The 16135-nt window shown below is 42.9% G+C and overlaps 1 protein-coding gene across 1 annotated transcript in view; it reads right to left on the bottom strand.

Annotated features, from left to right (window-relative positions):
• Window positions 1-16135, bottom strand: part of hmcn1 (hemicentin 1) — a 757099-nt gene that overhangs the window by 162906 nt on the left and 578058 nt on the right. The window contains exons 64-69 of the mRNA XM_085982583.1: window positions 12654-12813; window positions 11110-11234; window positions 5022-5205; window positions 3895-3992; window positions 2872-3150; window positions 2195-2391 (exon numbers count right to left, since the gene is read on the bottom strand). Of these exons, the coding sequence (XP_085838709.1) occupies window positions 2195-2391; window positions 2872-3150; window positions 3895-3992; window positions 5022-5205; window positions 11110-11234; window positions 12654-12813 (1043 nt within the window). The remainder of the gene's footprint in view (window positions 1-2194; window positions 2392-2871; window positions 3151-3894; window positions 3993-5021; window positions 5206-11109; window positions 11235-12653; window positions 12814-16135) is intronic.

Raw genomic sequence — 16135 nt, 5'->3', positions numbered from 1 at the left:
AATGATAATACAGTGTGTCTAAGTTAAAGATTGATAACCATACTTAGCGTACATAACATTTCCAGTGGGTATTACACAAGTTTAGCATAACTTCACTACTTTTCAATTCTATCACTCTAGAAATAAATCCAAGTGCTTGGTTTGCTTTTTTATGGCCTTGTTAACCTGTGTCGCTACTTTGTGTTTTTTTGTATTTGTACTGAGATCCCTTTGCTCCTCTACCCCACCCAGACTCCCACCCTTCAAGTAATATGTGACCTCCCTATTCTTCGTACTAAAATGTAATACCTCACATTTATCGGTGCTGAAATTCATTTGCCAATTATATGCCCATTCTGCAAGTTTATTAATGTATTCCTGTAAATTGTTGCAGTCCTCCTCATTATTGACTATCCCCCCCCAATTTGGTGTCATCCGCAAATTTAGAGATTGTGTTTTTGATTCCAAATTCTAAATCGTTAATATAAATTGTGAACAATAGTGGTCCCAGCACTGATCCTTGTGGAACACCACTTCCCACCTTCTGCCACTGTGAATAGCTACCCTTTACCCCTACTCCCTGCTTTCTGTCTTGAAGCCAGCCAGCTATCCATTCTGCTTCTCTATTACCTCTTCAAAAAATTCAATGAGATTGGTCAAGTTCCCTTTTGAAATCCATGCTGACTATTCATTATTATATTTTTGGTTTCTAAATGTTCTTCTATTTTCTCCTTTAGTAGGGATTCCATTATTTTTCCTACCACCGATGTTAAGCTAACTGGTCTATAGTTCCCTGGACATGTTCTATCTCCCTTCTTAAATATAGGTATTACGTTAGCTATCCGCCAGTCCTCTGGCACTACACCTTGTTCTAACGAATTATTAAATATGTGTAGTAATGCCTCTGCTATCTCTTCCCTAGATTCTTTTAAAATGAGCGGATGTAATCCATCCTGACCAGGGTTTTTTTCCTTTTTGAGTTTGATTCTTTTATTTAATATATCCCCTCTTTTTATTTTAAAAGCAGTTATCTCATTACTAATCTCATCATCCGATGTCATGTCCACCTGTTCTATCTCCCTGGTAAATACAGAAGCAAAATAATTATTTAATATTTCTGCCATCTCTCTATCGCTGCCTGTGGTATTATTCTGTCCATCCCTTAGTGGTCATATTCCCATCCTGACCTTTTTTATTGATGTGCCTGTAAAATATTTGATTTTGTTTTATGTTCCTTGATAATCTAATTTCATAGTTCCTCTTTGCCTTCCTAATTGTTTTTTTGACTTCTCTCCTAATCTTTTTGTATTCTCCCTTATCATGCTGTCCCCTACTGTCCATGTACTTAATGTATGCCTCTTTCCTTACCCTCAATTTTTCCCTTATGGCTTTATTCATCCATGGTGTCTCATTAGTGTTTAGCTTGTTCTTGTATTTTAGTGGAATATATTTTTCCTGTGCTCTGTTGAATATCATTTTAAATGTTTCCCATTGCTGTTCTATACAAAAAGCGCAAGATTTTCCATCTATTAATGTCAATGGATGGTCAATCATGTGGGTCATGAATTGGGCACACTGACCTCTGTATCTGCATTCCTGATATGCACTGCTGTTGCATAAAACCCCGTGCCAGGATGACATTTACTCCATATATTGGGCAGTGTAACATACAGTAATTGTGAGAGTGTATAGTAATGTTGACTGAATGAGTTGTCTTGTCAAGCATTTTAATCACACTGCATTAATACATAAAGTACAATACACGTGTGGTTTGAATTAGTGAGGACAGATTGAATTGTGATAAGCAGTGTCAGATCAGTTTGAGGATGTAGCTTCACACTAGCTCTAGAATAAGTGCAAACTATGCAAACTTATTTTTTTAAAGCTTAACAAATCCCAGGAGGTCCCTTAGGCTCCCTTTACGTTTTTAATGTCACTAAAGAATAGATAGGGTAGTTGGATCTTTGTTAGCATAAAAACATTTGATGACACCTTGCTTAGTTACAGAGTGGTGTGGAACTGAAGCTGCTGACTCATGCCACTCATAAGCAGGTTCTCCTGTAAAACCAATACCTATAATATAAAAGCATCATGAGTCCTTATAGTGAGCATTTGCATAATATTGATTTATAATTATTGGTAGAAATATTATAAAAGTAGAATAGAGTTTGAGTCAATATAGTTTCTCTCGACACAAATGGGGTTTTTAGTGCACCTGAGCGTTCACTATTCTCAACACTTCACCACCGTGAAGGACATGAATGGCATCCGTCTGTGCCAGTGGCCGTCCATCCTTAATCCAGGTCAGTTTGGGAGTTGGAATGCCAGTGGCAACACAGAGAAGCTCTAGGAGATTGTTCACAACTACAGAGGCTTCCTCTGTGAAATCAGAGCCATTGATCCGAGGTGGATCTGCAATGAGAAGACAAAAAGATAAATCTCAGATCAGGTTTCTCTTTATGCAGGAGTGAAGTAAGTGACCCGAAGGAAGGAAAACACGTAGGAAATAAATGACCAATTAGGTTCACATTGAAAATAGATAAAGAAAAGGAGTTAAATGTTTTGGACTAGAAAATAAACTAATTTCACGGTGTAGGACACACACTGTTCACAAGCTTACTTGCTGTTGTCACTATTTATGATCATGTTTTAGTGTCAAAATTTACCATTCTACATCACTATTTCCCATTCAATGTTGCTATGCCAGCTGTCATGATGTACCTGCAAGCTCTGGCCATTGGGATTACTCTGTGAAACAAGTTTCTGGGTCTCTCTCCCAAGTGCCATCTTGTGTATATTTAAAAAAACGTATATCCACCATGGGCATTGCCAGGGACAATTCACTATTCCCCCCCCCCCCCCATTCTTGATGGTGGGACCTTTTTAACTTACCCAGCACTTTCAAATTGAAGTGTTTGTTGACCTCCCCAGCTTCATTGGCTGCCACACAGGTGTATTTTCCAGAGTCTTTCACCTTAGCCGTGGAAATCTGCAGCGACATTCCTTGGTTTCTAACCGTCATGTGAGGGCTTAGTTTGAGAGGCTGTGATTCTTTAAGCCAGGCTAGTGTCGGAGTTGGAGTTCCATCAGTGATGCACGTTAAGGAAGCTGAATTTCCCTTTACTACAGTAAGGTCTTCAGTGCCACCAGTGTCATCCAGCCTTGGGGGGACTATGGGGGACAAAGAAAGCTCAGTTAAGGCGCTGTAAAGTAATGCATCATTTGATCAAACTCAGCACATACTGAATGTGTTCTCTACTTGAAAGATTTCCTCTGCATGCTGGTTGGTAACAAAATCTAAAACATGCATTCATAATTTCACTACAAATCAGGGTGTCAAATTCAACCTTTACATATCCATTCCCCCCCCCCCAACTAAACAAAGTCCAAACACACATGACAACCAACCTGTGAACCCCAAAGAAGAATCATTGTTCAGTATCAAAATCTTATTTCAAAATGCTGTGAGTCAAGGTGGCGGCTCGAGGATCAGGAGGATTCGAGCGACAGGAGTTGGGGATAGGGCTCAGGAGTCGGAGATGGTGGATTCTCATTGGAAGACCCAAGGGGGAAGGAAGGTTCGTGAACTGGGACTCTTTTAGATCATGGGATGCTTCAACACAAGTGGCCATTGAGGTAGGGACTTGAACATAATTGAACATAATAGCAAAAGACTGCCTCCACCAGGGGGCCTCATGCTGCTCATCTTTGGAGCAGTGTTATATTGCAACCTCTGTATCACTGAAGCAGAAATTGCTGTGCAGTGATGCTGAAGTTGCAGTATAAACATACCCAAAGTTAACACTTTTTAAACACTATATAATTTTACACATATATATATACTGTTGCATAGATATCACAGAGCAGTGTGGAAATGTTGTAAAGTAATGCACATTTCCCTGCTCGTAAACTCACCGTACACTATTAAGTTGTAATGCTTGTTGTCCACACCGGCTCGATTAGAAGCCACGCAAGTGTACGTGCCAGCATCCGACACCTGTGTCCGCACAATTCTGTAACAGAGTAACAGATAAGTACCACAGACTTATGGGGGTGAGGAATTATTGTTTAACCTTATTCATTGTGTTTAGAATTTTGGCTACTCTTCAAGTACAACATTGATACTGACAACTCAAACTGGCTGGACAGAAGTGATGTGGCTCGCCCAATGACCGAGTAAGTAAATACAGCTCATTGAGTGGTACTGCATGGAGGCAGCTCACTGGGAATGCTTTGCCTTTCCTTAAGTTCATTTATTTAGCAATCTCCTAGTTGGAATCAGGAAGTAATAAGAGTGTAAAGGATTCCTCAGTCAGTATAGAGATTGTTCTAAAATCTCCAGTTGGACATCTTTACTTTTTTGGCAAACAATAATGAAGTTGCCTCCATCTGCCCCAATTTGGAATATCTATCATTTAAATTCATTATTTAAAAAGAAATAACTGCTGAAAATGTAAAATAAAATAAAAATTGGAAACACAGGTCTGTCAGTTAGTGTTCGGGCAGAGACTCTCAGAGTAGATCTCTCTCAGATGTTACCTGTATTTTCTCTTTCAGGTGCTGTTGATGTTCCATGCCTTTTCAGCATTTTCTATTTTTATTTAAAATTTTATATTTCTTTTTAGTTATGATGGAGAACAAAAAGACTTGTAAATGCTAACTGACATTTCAATCGAGTGAAATGGGCTTACCATTACTAATGTCTCATGAAGTAACTCCCAACTGCATCGTATTTACTTACTAATTCTTAACATGCCTCTTTAACCCTTCCTCCTCCCTGTATCCTCAGTGTGTTAATCAAGTCTCATTACACCATCTCCAACTCCAACTCAACCTTTCCCAGGATTACCTTCCTCAATCTTCCCAGCCTCCTACATGGTTTTAAAAATCAACTCAAGTTCGCATAACCTAACCAGTACCTCTTAATTTACCTCGTCTTCTCTCTGACTGCTTTGAACCTTGATGTCCTACACCACATGGGCCTTGGCCCTTCAGTTAGGTTTCTGAATTTTAAAAAAAAGGCAACGTGCTGGAAAACTAACCTTAGAACCTGTCCAGCAGAGAGCAGCCTGATCTGAGAGGAAATGGGCAGAGGAAGTCCGTTCTTTAGCCAGTTCAGCTGTGGAGGAGGGGAGCCTGTAGCCATACACTCAATGTTAATAGAGTTGTCCAATATGGTTGTGAGTTCCTGATTGCCCTTCTGATTACTGTGAATGGTTGGTGGAACTAAAACACAAATAATAGATGTTGACGTATTAGTAAATGTTTGTGACTTACCATTTTATGTATAGTAGATGAATTAGAAACCATAATGGCACAATAAGATTGGTGCAATCTGAAAGGCACTTTTCCAGAACTTTGAAAACCTTAATATTTAATCCAATAAATGCTACAAAACCATTTAAAATGTTACAAAACAGATTAAAATAGGAACCAAATAGTTGATGATGATGCATTCTAATGAGACATTAACATTGTTATATACCATCAATTATAAAGTAAAATAAGCCAGAAGATTTATTTTAAATCTTACATTTATTTGTTCCAATTGTCTTCCTTCCTCTCCTAAAGGTACTGATGCATTCTAGGTGTTGGTGGCACGCTGGTGCTTCACCCAAATGACCTTTATGCATGTGAGCTTAGTCAGTGACTTTTGGCAGGCTGTTTGACTATGCGGGGGGTGGCGGGGAAGAGGAGGGTGGTCACAGCTGAACCCTATCCTGTTTACATGTACACTTTCCAGCAGAGGTCACTGGATGGCAATCAGAAATTTTTTGGAACCTTGGCTAAAATGTGAACTTGGCTCAGTTATTAGCTCTCTCGCCCGAGTGAGATTCAAACCCCACTTCAGGACTTGAGTATATAAACTAGGCTTGTAGTCAAGTGCAGTACTGGAATTGTACTCCATTGTTCAAGATGTTGTTTTTCAGATCATTCTTTAAACAAGTCTTGTCTGCTTGTTCTTGTGGTTTTGATGGATGGTATCTGTAGTAACCTGGGAGGTTATGAGTAACCTGATCCACCAGGTGGTGCTGTGGCAATTGCTCTCCTGAGTTAAGTCTGATCTGTACTGGTTGTACTCTTTGTTTTTGCTGCCTCATGGAAGAAGCTTTTATGTGCAAGGGTTGATTAAACCATGTTAAGGAGTTAACCGGTGTCCATCTCCATCTATGGCCACCTCAAGATACCACATATGGCGATGAGAATAAAGGACGGAAGAGTTTTGGAGTATTCGGAAGAGGTGCTCGGGTTGGTTAGCAAACTAGTCGGAAAAGCACGAGGCTAGGCCGCGGGAGTCGAAACGGAGTTTGATTTTTTGGCTGAAGTGACCGGACTCCAAGGATGGCAGGAACGGTAGGCTCCGTGGCACCTTTTGACAGCAAGTCGCAGTCTTGGGAGGAGTATTGTGAAATACTGGGCCATTTCTTTATGGCAAACGAGGTGGACAGTGCTGAAAAGAAAAGGGCCATTTTACTGAGTTGTGTGGGAGCGCAAACCTATACACGGATGAGGAATCTGCTGAGCCCGGAGCGGCCAGGAGAAAAATCTTTTGACGAGTTGGTGAGGCTACTAAAGAATCATTTCAATCCGAAACCTAGTGAAATAGTACAGAGATGGAAATTCAATTCGAGGATTAGGAGGCCGGAAGAAAGCGTTACTGAGTATGTGGAGGAGCTTCGGAAGCTCGCACAGGACTGTAATTTTGGAAATACGCTCACAGTCATGTTAAGGGACAGACTAGTATGCAAAGTTAACGACGACAGTATACAGCAAAGGTTGCTGTCAGAAGAAGGATTAACGTTTGAGATGGCACTTAAAAAAGCACAAGCCATGGAGATGGCTAACAAGGACATTAAGGACTTAAACAGTATGAGCAAGGAGAAATGGAGTAAACCAGTGGGAGGAGCTGTTTTCAAGATGGAAGCTGGCGCGAAAAGTCCACCAGTCGGGGTTGGGGATTGCTACCGATGTGGCGGGATGAGCCATTATGCAAAGGACTGCAGGTTTGCAAAGACAAAGTGCCACAATTGTGGAAAAATAGGGCACTTAAAGAAAGTCTGTAAAAGGGCAGTGAGTGAGAGAAGCAGTGCTAAAGGGACAAAGCATGCTAAAGGGGGAGGGAGAAGTACACAAAGCGGGCAAATTACATACAGGAGGAAGAGTCTAGTGAGTCGGTTTTCACTATATACAGTATAGACACTTCAAGGCCCAACGTACCCCCTCTCACTCAGTATTTGATAGTGAACGGAGGTCAAGTGAAGTTTGAGATTGACACCGGATGTAGTGTAACCATAATGTCGCAGACTGAGTACGCCAAGCTATGGGGGGAAGCAAAAGTACCAGAGCTAGGTACATGCCCCATTAGTCTCAAAACCTACACAGGACAGAAGGTGGACATTTTGGGGGCGGTCGAAGTACAAGTGGAACACAAAGGAGTCACCAAAGAGCTTACGGTAGCAGGGTCAGGGCCAAACCTGTTAGGGCGAGGGTGGATCAGTGAGTTGAGTGTGTACTGGCAGGCAATGAATAAAATGGAGGACAGTACAGAGGCACTGCAAGAAGTGCTGATGAAGCATGAGTTAGTGTTCAAGGACGAACTGGGCACCTTAAGGGGAGCCACAGCCAAGATTCATGTAGCCAGTGATGCCACGCCTCGTTTCTTTAAACCAAGGTCGGTACCTTTTGCAATGAAAACCAAGGTTGAGGCGGAACTAGATCGCCTGCTAAAGGACAAAGTAATAGAACCAGTGAAATTTTCAGACTGGGCGGCACCAATAGTCCCGGTATTGAAGTCCGACGGTAACGTAAGGGTGTGTGGTGGCTATAAGTTAACAGTGAACAGAGTATCATCACTGGAACAGTACCCCATTCCGAGAATGGAGGACATGTTAACATCGCTCGCTGGGGGAGAAAGATTCAGCAAACTGGACATGAGTCATGCGTATCAGCAGATATTGCTAGATGAAGAATCAAAAAAGTTTGTCACGGTGAACACGCACAAGGGGCTGTTCACGTATGCCAGGTTACCATTTGGTGTCAGTTCTAGCCCAGCAATATTCCAATGGACTATGGAGGGCATTCTGCAGGGCATTCCAAAGGTGGCCGTGTACTTAGATGATATTCTGCTAACAGGAAGTGACGATCAGGATCACTTAAAAACACTGGACAAAGTGCTACAGCGGCTGGAAGAGGCGGGGCTATGCCTGAAACGGAGTAAGTGTAGTTTCATGGAGAAGGAAGTTACATTCCTGGGACATCGGGTGGATGCCACAGGCCTCCATCCATTACCAGGGAAAGTGCGGGCAGTGCAGGATGCACCGGCACCCACCTCAGTGACTGAACTGAAAGCCGATCTAGGGCTCCTGAATTATTATAACCGGTTTCTTCCAAACTTATCGATACTGCTGGCACCCCTGCACAAACTGCTGAGAAAGGAGGAGCCATGGCGTTGGGGGCCAGAGCAAGCGAAAGCGTTTCAGCAGTCAAAGGAGCTACTTCAGTCCAGCAGGGTGTTAGTGCATTACGACGAGAAGAAGGAAGTGATAATGTCCTGCGATGCATCACCCTATGGAGTGGGGGCAGTGTTGGCCCACCGCATGCCAGATGGAGCAGAAAGGCCCATCGGGTTTGTTTCACGCACGCTCACAGCTGCGGAAAAGAACTATTCACAGCTTGATAAAGAGGGCTTGGCCATTATATTTGGAGTAAAGAAATTCCATAAGTACATATATGGGAGGAAGTTTGTAATCAGTACTGACCACAAGCCTCTTATTAGCTTACTGAATGAGATGAAAGTGGTGCCTCAAATGGCATCACAGAGAATAATGAGATGGGCAGTAATACTAAGAGCCGATGAATATGTGATCACGTACAGAGCCGGTAAGGAAAACGGGAACGCGGATGCTCTCAGCTGCCTGCCCCTCTCAAAATCTCCTCGCAGTACTTCCCCTGAGGAGCACGTCCTGATGCTGGATCAGGAGATCAGTCCCCTGATGACTTCAGCGCAAATCCAGGGCTGGACAGCCAAGGACCCTGTTCTGTCAAGGGTCCGTGAGTATGTGTTGAAAGGCTGGCCAGATCACCGTGAGGGACCGGAGTTCGCGCCGTACAGACAGAGACAGCATGAGCTCAGTGTCCAAGATGGATGTGTGCTATGGGGAGCACGCATCATAGTCCCAGAGCGGGGACGCTCTACTTTGATGGAACAGTTGCATCAATCGCACCCAGGAATGACTAGAATGAAAGGACTGGCTAGGAGCTACCTGTGGTGGCCTAACTTGGATGCTGAAATTGAGTCAAAGGTAAAGTCATGCACTATATGTCAGGAACAGAGGAAAGCACCTGCCGGGGCACCACTCCATCCCTGGGAGTGGCCCAGCAAACCCTGGAGGAGAATTCACATAGACTATGCGGGACCTTTTATGGGCAAAATGTTTTTGGTGCTGGTTGACGCTCACTCAAAGTGGATCAACGTTTATCCAGTGAGCTCTGCAACGACTGATGCCACACTGAATTGTCTCAGGAACAGCTTCAGCACGCATGGTATTCCAGAAATGATTGTATCCAACAATGCAGAGTGTTTTGTTAGTGAAGGGAGCAAAGAATTCATGGTAAGGAATGGAATCACACGTCACCTCGGCTCCATATCACCCAGCCTCAAATGGGTTAGGCGAGCGAGCCGTGCAGACTTTTAAGGAGCTCATGAGGAAGAGCTCAGGTGACACCCTGGAGACCAAGCTCAATAGAGCCTTGTTTAGTTATCGTATAACATCCCAAGCTACCACGGGCTTTCTCCGGCTGAGTTGATGATAGGGAGAAAGTTGCGGTGCACGTTAGACCTGATACACCCAGATCTCAAAAGCAAGGTTGAGACAAAACAAACAAACCAAAAAGCATACCATGACAAACATACTAAAGCTCGCCATTTCGCCATAGGGGACTCTGTGTACACCCGGAACTTCGGTTATGGACCTAAATGGATACCAGGACTAATCCAAGACATTACAGGACCTGTGTCGTACTCCGTGTTACTAGGGGATGGTAGAGGGGTTTGTCGGCATGTGGATCAGCTTTTCAGCCGGCAGCAGGGGGAACTGCCTCAGTTGGAACAAAGGGCAGTAGAGGAGGCTGTTCCAGGACCCAGCACGGCTTATAAGGTGCCAGTGGACACTGGTACTGCCAGGCCACAGCGGGACAGAGTAAAACCAACATCAGAGACTACTCCAATCTCAAGGGCGAATGAATCTGAGAATCCACCACAAGTGGAATTAAGACGTTCACAAAGGATTCGCAAGCAACCAGAAAGACTTATACAAACCTGTTAAATTAGTCAGGGGTTAATCATGGTTAGAGCATACTGGTTAATTAAAACGTAGTACCTAGTAAGGGTTATTGTTTAAGAATTGCATACGGCAATCTTAAGGGGGGAGGAGTGTAGTAACCTGGGAGGTTATGAGTAACCTGATCCACCAGGTGGTGCTGTGGCAATTGCTCTCCTGAGTTAAGTCTGATCTGTACTGGTTGTACTCTTTGTTTTTGCTGCCTCATGGAAGAAGCTTTTATGTGCAAGTGTTGATTAAACCATGTTAAGGAGTTAACCGGTGTCCGTCTCCATCTATGGCCACCTCAAGATACCACAGTATCCCTTTGCATTAGTCAAAGAACAGTAGGGAGTCTTTTCAATGTCCTGGCAAAGGTGCCTCCCTCAACCAAAACCGCTAGCTGTTTGTGAGATCTTACAGTGTACAAAATGGCTGCCGTTTTAGCCTACAATAACAGTCATTGCATTGTGTAAAGTATTTGGAGATGTTTATGAATAGTGCGATAAGGTGCTGTATAAATGGAAATATTTCTTTTTAATTTTTCCCCTCTGTAGCCTGGGGACATTGAGGCTAATTGTAGCATCTCAACTGCTGCCCTGGCTGAGGTTAGCTAACTCAACTCAGACCAGGCATTGAACTTGGGCTCTTCCGAATGGCTTAGTCGCCACAACACATAATGCATTTCCTCACTTAGCTATCTGGGAATCTTGTACCCTCTGTTACTGCCATTTTTGTTCTATAATTGAAGCCAAGAGGAGTCGAGCTCCAGAGAAGTTCTGAGTTGACAGAGCTACTAGATTTTACTTACCATAAACGTTGAGGTTGAAAATGCGATCTTCCTCACCAGCAGAATTGGTGGCCACACAAGTGTATTTACCAATGTCTGTAGTTACTGTGCCGTTAATGTGGAGGGTGCTACCGTCTGGACTCACTCTGACAGAAAACAGCCATAACAAATATATAAAGCGCAACATGCCTTTCTTCATTGAAGCAAACAAGAGATATAGCAGTCGATTTCTGCAAGGGTTCTCCTGACCTCTCCCAGCATTACAGTGGTGGAAACCCTGGAGAAACGGCATCAGCAGCTGTTTACGTCATTTTTCTGGGGTTTCTGCCAGACTTACAGCAGGAGATCAGGAGACAACCCCCAGGAATTATAGCACACAATATTTTACAGCAAACTATCCTGGTCAAAATCTGTTGAAAAGCAACATTTAATGTACCTCAGGTTCTTAAGGATTACATGAAGATATCTGCAGCACCATTTTGGGTCTTAATCAGGAATAACAACTACATTTGTTTTACATTATATAATATGGATCAATAGAAATGTACAAAACATTTTTCCAACAAAAATGTGAGAGAAAGCAGCATCACCTCTGAGCCCTGAATGTAAACCCGCCCAGACTGATGGGATGAAAACCATCCCATGTAAAATGAGTTTGGCTAGTATTACTTATTTCCTAGTTGCCATCAATTCACAACACCAATTAAGCAATAGTTGACACCAAATTGACATGCTTACTGAGACTGACAGCTGGTATGTGCAACAGAACTTCACACCACTACTGTGTGGTCTCGTCTGAGGTTGGAATTGAAGTCAACCATTGGAGCAGATTAAAAGCAAGCTTCAGCTAATTCTGTGTCTCACCGTGGTATGTTTAATTGGGAATGCTTGGCGCTGCACTGAGACTCAAAATGGAGAAGTGTTCCACTCCATTTCAGAGTGCTGACATTTCTGACCAGGAAGGGGGGAGGAACATTTCTGACCAGGAGGGGGGACAGAAATAAATGAATGAAAAGGAAAGAAAACAAGAGAGCTGCAAAACAAAGTCTGTACCTGGCATGGGGTGAGTGTTCTATTTATAGAAACATAGAAGATAGGAGCAGGAGTAGGCCATTCGGCCCTTCGAGCCTGCTCCGCCATTCAACGAGATCATGGCTGATCATCCAAACCCTAGCACCCAGTCCCTACACCAACAGCCATCCCACCCAAGCCCTATCCCCGTAACCCCACATATTTAATCCCCCCTAACACTAAGGGCCAATTTTTTTATCATGGCCAATCAACCTAACCCGCACATCTTTGGACTGTGGGAGGAAACCGGAGCACCCGGAGAAAACCCACACAAACACGGGGAGAAGGTGCAAACTCCACACAGACAGTCACCCGAGGCCGGATTTGAACCCGGGTCTCTGGCGCTGTGAGGCAACAGTGCTAACCACTATGCCACCGTGCTGGGAATTAAGAGATTATATTACAAGTTCAGACAAAAACTGCATGTGAAAGAGTTTGACAACTTCCTCCATGACTTTGAAAGTTACAAAAAAAAGATACCAATCCAAAGTTACCTTAAACGTTTATCAGCAGCAACATTAAGGGGTTTCCCATCTTTGAGCCACTGTACAGAAGGTCTGGGAATACCATTAGCAGCACAAACCAGCTTCATATTTTCACCCAGTAGAACACTGACTTCGCTGGGCATCTCCGAACCAAATATATTAGGAGGGACTGTAACACAGCAACATCCAGAATAACCATCATACAGAATAAGCCACCCTTCAAAGAACTGTACGTCCAGAAATATTGATCTCAATAAGCTCTCGAAAGCCAAAATGTATAAAATTAGGATGGCATTTAGAAACAGAAAAAGGCGATTATACCCTACAAGCCTGTTGCTTTTTGCTAGCTCTCAACCTCACCTACCTTGCTTCTTACCATAACCCTAAATTTCTTCTCTTTACAGTAATGCATCTGGTTGCCCCTTGACCCCATTTATTCTGACTCCTCAGCAACCTTCCTTGATAATTTTTGCACTGGTCTATTAATTTTTGGTGGAAAAGGTCTGTTGGACTCTTTAACTTCTAGATTTTGTCACCTAGTATTTGAACCTTTCATGATAGTAAACAATTGGTTAATTGTTTATTAACTCAGCTGTCAATTCTCTTCATAATCTTGAAAACATACATAGAGGATATTTGACGTTTAGCCATTGAATGCGAACCTCATTCCACTCATGTTACATGCAATATCTGCATCTGTATTAGTCTTTCATCATGCTTTGTTTACAAGCATGGCCCCAAATGAATATGCGCTGACCTCAATAGTCTGCATTCTCCCTATTATGATGCAAGAAGTCCCCTGTTTATAGACAGGGGATCCACTATATTTATTTCTGCTTTACAAAAAATGTAAATGTATTTGAGATGTAAAATTTTAAATTCAGATATCACAGAATCAATCACAGAAACCCCACAGTGCAGATAGAAGCCATTTCGGCCCATCGAGCCTGCACCGACACATATCCCACCCGATCCCCGTAACCCCTACACCAACACATATCCCACCCTATCCCCGTAACCCCACGTATTTAATTCCCCTAACACTAAGGGTCAATTTATCATAGCCAATCAACCTAACCCGCACATCTTTGGATATGTAGCAGAATATTTTCTTACTGCCATTCCATGTTCTCATGCTTACCAGTTTCTATTTAACCATTGATAACACTAATGTTAGAATAATTTAGAGCATTTTAATTCAAGTTCTGAACAGCAATTTTATTTTTTGAGATCCAGGGGGTGAAATTGTTCTTCGGGTGATAGTGAATCAGAAACTCATTTTATACCCCGCCTGATTTCCTTCCCATTGATGGCTGCCGATTAGCTATTGCCCAAAGAAGAATTTCACCCCTCCTCCTCCCCCCATCTCTTAGCTTGTGGTTATTACCTGTGAGGATCTTACTAGTGACTTTTGAGTAGAAAGTTTATTGTCTTTGCGCTATAACTAAATTATATGATTCCCCTTTTAAATAGCTACAGAAGCAATAACTATTTTCATTTATGTAGTATTTTCACACAGTAAACATCCCAACAGATGATGAGCAGTAGCGAGAGAAGATTTAGGGGAGATGATTGAAGGCATGTTCAAAGAGGTGGGTTTTGAGCAGGATTTTGAAGTGGGAGACAGAGGTTACAAAGCAGACAACTAAAGGTTAAGGTGAAGTGGAGAAAGCAGGAGGTTCGAGTTGAAAGATCAGGCGGACCTGCTTTTTTCCAGTTCTGACGAAAGGTCATCGACCTGAAACGTTAACTCTGTTTCTCTCTCTACGGATGCTGCCTGGCCTGCTGAGTTTTTCCAGCATTTTCTGTTGTTATTTCGGATTTCCAGCTTCCGCAGTATTTTGCTATCGGCACATTTTGATGTTTAGGGCGCAAGGTTGCAGAGGCAGGAAGCAGCGAGGCCAGGGAGGAATTTGAAAATAAGGACAAATATTTTGAATTCAATGCATTGTTTGGGGAATCAATGGAAGTCAGTGAAGATGGAGGTGATGGAGGAGTGGCACAGTGCAGGCAGAATCATTTTGGATTAGTTAAGTGTTTATGAACATAAGAACATAAGAAATAGGAGCAGGAATAGGCCACTTGGCCCCTTGAGCCTGCTCCGCCATTCAATAAGATCATGGTTGATCTTGGGCTCAAAGCCATTTCCCTGCCCGCTCCCCATAACCCTTCACTCCCTTATCTTGCAAAAATCTGTCTATCTCCTCCTTAAATATATTTAATGACCCAGCCTCCACGGCTCTCTGGGGCAGAGAATTCCACAGATTTACGACCCTCAGAGAAGAAATTCCTCCTCATCTCAGTTCTAAAAGGGCGACCCTTTATTCTAAAACTGTGCCCCCGAGTTCTAGATTTCCCCACGAGGGGTGACATCCTCTCTGCATCTATCCTGTCGAGCCCCCTCAGTATTTTATACGTTTCAATAAGATCACCTCTCATTCTTCTAAATTCCAATGAGTATAGGCCCAACCTGCTCAACCTTTCTTCATAAGTCAACCCCCTCATCTCTGGAATTAACCTAGTGAATTGTCTCTGAACTGCCTCCAATGCAAGTATATCTTTCCTTAAATAAGGAGACCAAAAATGTACAGCTGTAGCAGGACTTCCCTGCTTTTATACTTCAACCCCCTTGAAATAAAGGCCAACATTCCATTTGCCTTTTTGATTACTTGCTGTACCTGCATGCTAACTTTTTGTGTTTCATGCACAAGGACCCCAGGTCCCTCTGAACTGTAGCATTTTGTAATCTCTCCCAATTTAAATAATAATTTGCTTTTTTATTTTTCCTGCTAAAGTGGATAACCTCGCACTTTCCCACATTATACTCCATCTGCTAAAATGTTTGCCCACTCCCTTAGCCTGTCTATATCCCTTTGCAGGTTCTTGGAGTCCTCTGCACAACTTGCTTTCCCACCCATCTTTGTATCATCCGCAAACTTGGCTACATTACACTCGGTCCCTTCATCCAAGTCATTAAGGTAGATTGTAAATAGTTGAGGCCCCAGCACCGATCCCTGTGGCACCCCACTAGTTACCGTTTGCCAACCGGAAAATGACCCATTTATCCCGACTCTCTGCTTTCTGTTAGTTAGCCAATTCTCTATCCATGCTAATATATTACCTCCAACTCCATAAGCTCTTATCTTATGCAGTAACCTTTTATGTGGCACCTTATCGAATGCCTTCTGGAAATCCAAATACACCACATCCACTGGTTCACCTTTGTCCACCCTGCTTGTTACATCCTCAAAGAACTCCAGCAAATTTGTTAAACATGATTTCCCTTTCATAAAACCATGCTGACTGCTTGACTGCATTATGATTTTCCAAATGCCCTGCTACCGCTTCCTTAATGAAGGACTCCAGCATTTTCCCAACGACAGATGTTAGGCTAACTGGTCTATAGTTTCCTGCTTTCTGTCTCCCTCCTTTCTTAAATAGGGGAGTTACATTAGCGGTTTTCCAATTCGCTGGGACCTCTCCAGAGTCCA

This window comes from Somniosus microcephalus, chromosome 3 (genome assembly GCF_052327205.1).
Source record: "Somniosus microcephalus isolate GS21.2 chromosome 3, FLI_Smic_1.0, whole genome shotgun sequence".
Lineage (NCBI taxonomy): Eukaryota > Metazoa > Chordata > Chondrichthyes > Squaliformes > Somniosidae > Somniosus > Somniosus microcephalus.
This window is presented reverse-complemented; position numbering and strand designations above follow the sequence as displayed.